Below are 1,819 nucleotides of genomic sequence, written 5' to 3'. Positions count from 1 at the left end.
ATATATATATATATAAAGAACCTGAGAACTGTTTTCAGACAACATTAACCAAAGACAGTCTATTACAACGGAACTTAAAATACAGATCTATATACCTTGACTGGTGATGTAGAACAAGGGGAAGGAGTCATCACACAGGTTTCTTGACTATTATAGGAGGGACTATCAGTCAGGTTCAGATAGAGTTCATCTTCATTGGTGAAACTGCCTGGGAGGTCTACGCCTGGAGAGATGCAGATCACTATGGCACTAGTATTATCTGCTCGGAGCATACGTTGCCTCCAGCGGCCTAGTGCTCGATTCACAAGCATTTTGGCACAAGATTGTCCATGCTCACCCTAAATTTATAAGAACAAGTAGAAAGAAGATAACAAATCAGATTTAATTGTTACTACATATGAATCAAATTAAAAATTGGGTGTTCAGTGTGGGAAAAAAAAAAAAAAAGATAATTCCAAAATTCCCATCATTGCCCACACTCCCCATAACTATGTTAAAATTTTTTGTTTAAGTATTTTTCTTATAAATTTTTGATTGGTTATAAATACATAAAAGTTTAAGTGATAAAACAAGGTTAACTATGTTTATTCCATCTATTTATATATTTTTGGTAACAAGCAACTTGGTCTCCACCATAACTTTAATTAGGAAAAGTTATGTAAAAATTGATGAAGCACAATCTAAAATGAGAATTAAACATTAAATTATTATAGATGAACTTTATTCGCAAACAAGATAAACAGGTATAGCAAAATAAACCTCACTGCGAAGAGTCAATTTCCTCCTAAGTTAAGAATTGACCCAAAATACAAATTGTCAAAGGTTATGAACAAAATTATGAGATAAGGAAATGCAAAGGGCTCTTAAATATATGTGAAAATGTTTAATGTCACTCATATAAGGAAAAAGGTAATAAACAGTAATTAGTTACACTGTAGATATAAAATATATACCAACAGGAAGACTGGGGGCGGGGGGAGAATGCTCAAATGATTTCATTATGCAAACCGTGGCTTTGTATCACACATGCAGTAAAAAAAACTGCTAAATTTCAAAAGAATAAAAATGAAAAGAATGTGCACTTCGTCTTAATAAAGTACCTCTAGAAAAAATTCAACGATGAGGATGAATGTGAAATATTTCAGAAGAAATATGTCAGGAACTAAATGTAGAAAAAAGTGGGATTAAAAAATACAAGTATAATAATATATGACAGTCTTTGACTTTCACCGATGTTTATACATATAGTGACACTGAATAGTGAACTGGTTGTTTTGCTTTGGGTGTTTTTTCAACTTCTTGGAAAATTCAAGATAAAGCTTGGGTGGTCATCCGTCTTCAATTTTTTCTGAAACTATTTTGTACCATGGCCATGTGTTAGTCAGTGTTTGCTCCAATGTGCCTCCTGTCTGTTTCTGTAGGTACATTGTAAAACCAACTCAACTGCTTTTATGATTACAAGTGATTTAAGCCTTTCATTCCTTCAAGTGTCCCACCACAGCTTTCTCTGTTTGAGCAGCCGGTAGGGGTTCTAAGCAGCTGAATGCTTAAGCACTGTCCCCCCACCCCCACCCCCAGGTTTCCTTTATATATTGCCATAGCAATATCCTAACTTCGGTTAACATCAAATGCGTATTTCCAAACTTTTCTGAAATATTTATAAATGCTAATGCTACTTGGAATGGAGCTCTGGTAGCGTAGTGGTTACGAATCGGGCTGCGAACCTTAAGGTCAGCGGTTCGAAACTACCAGCAGCTCCGCGGGAGAAAGATCAGGCTTTCTACTCTCGTAAAGATTTACACCCTCGGAAACCCTGTAC

At 35.4% G+C, this 1,819-nt stretch overlaps 1 protein-coding gene across 1 annotated transcript in view; it reads right to left on the bottom strand.

The window, feature by feature from the left end:
* PPM1D (protein phosphatase, Mg2+/Mn2+ dependent, 1D) overlaps positions 1-1,819 on the bottom strand; it is a 48,323-nt gene that overhangs the window by 9,310 nt on the left and 37,194 nt on the right. Inside the window, exon 5 of the mRNA XM_006832355.1 lies at positions 96-338. Coding sequence (XP_006832418.1) covers positions 96-338 — 243 coding nt within the window. The remainder of the gene's footprint in view (positions 1-95; positions 339-1,819) is intronic.

The sequence above is a fragment of the Chrysochloris asiatica genome, unplaced genomic scaffold (genome assembly GCF_000296735.1).
Source record: "Chrysochloris asiatica unplaced genomic scaffold, ChrAsi1.0 scaffold00007, whole genome shotgun sequence".
NCBI lineage: Eukaryota > Metazoa > Chordata > Mammalia > Afrosoricida > Chrysochloridae > Chrysochloris > Chrysochloris asiatica.
The sequence above is the reverse complement of the archived record's forward strand: the minus strand, read 5'-3'. Positions and strand labels throughout refer to the sequence as shown.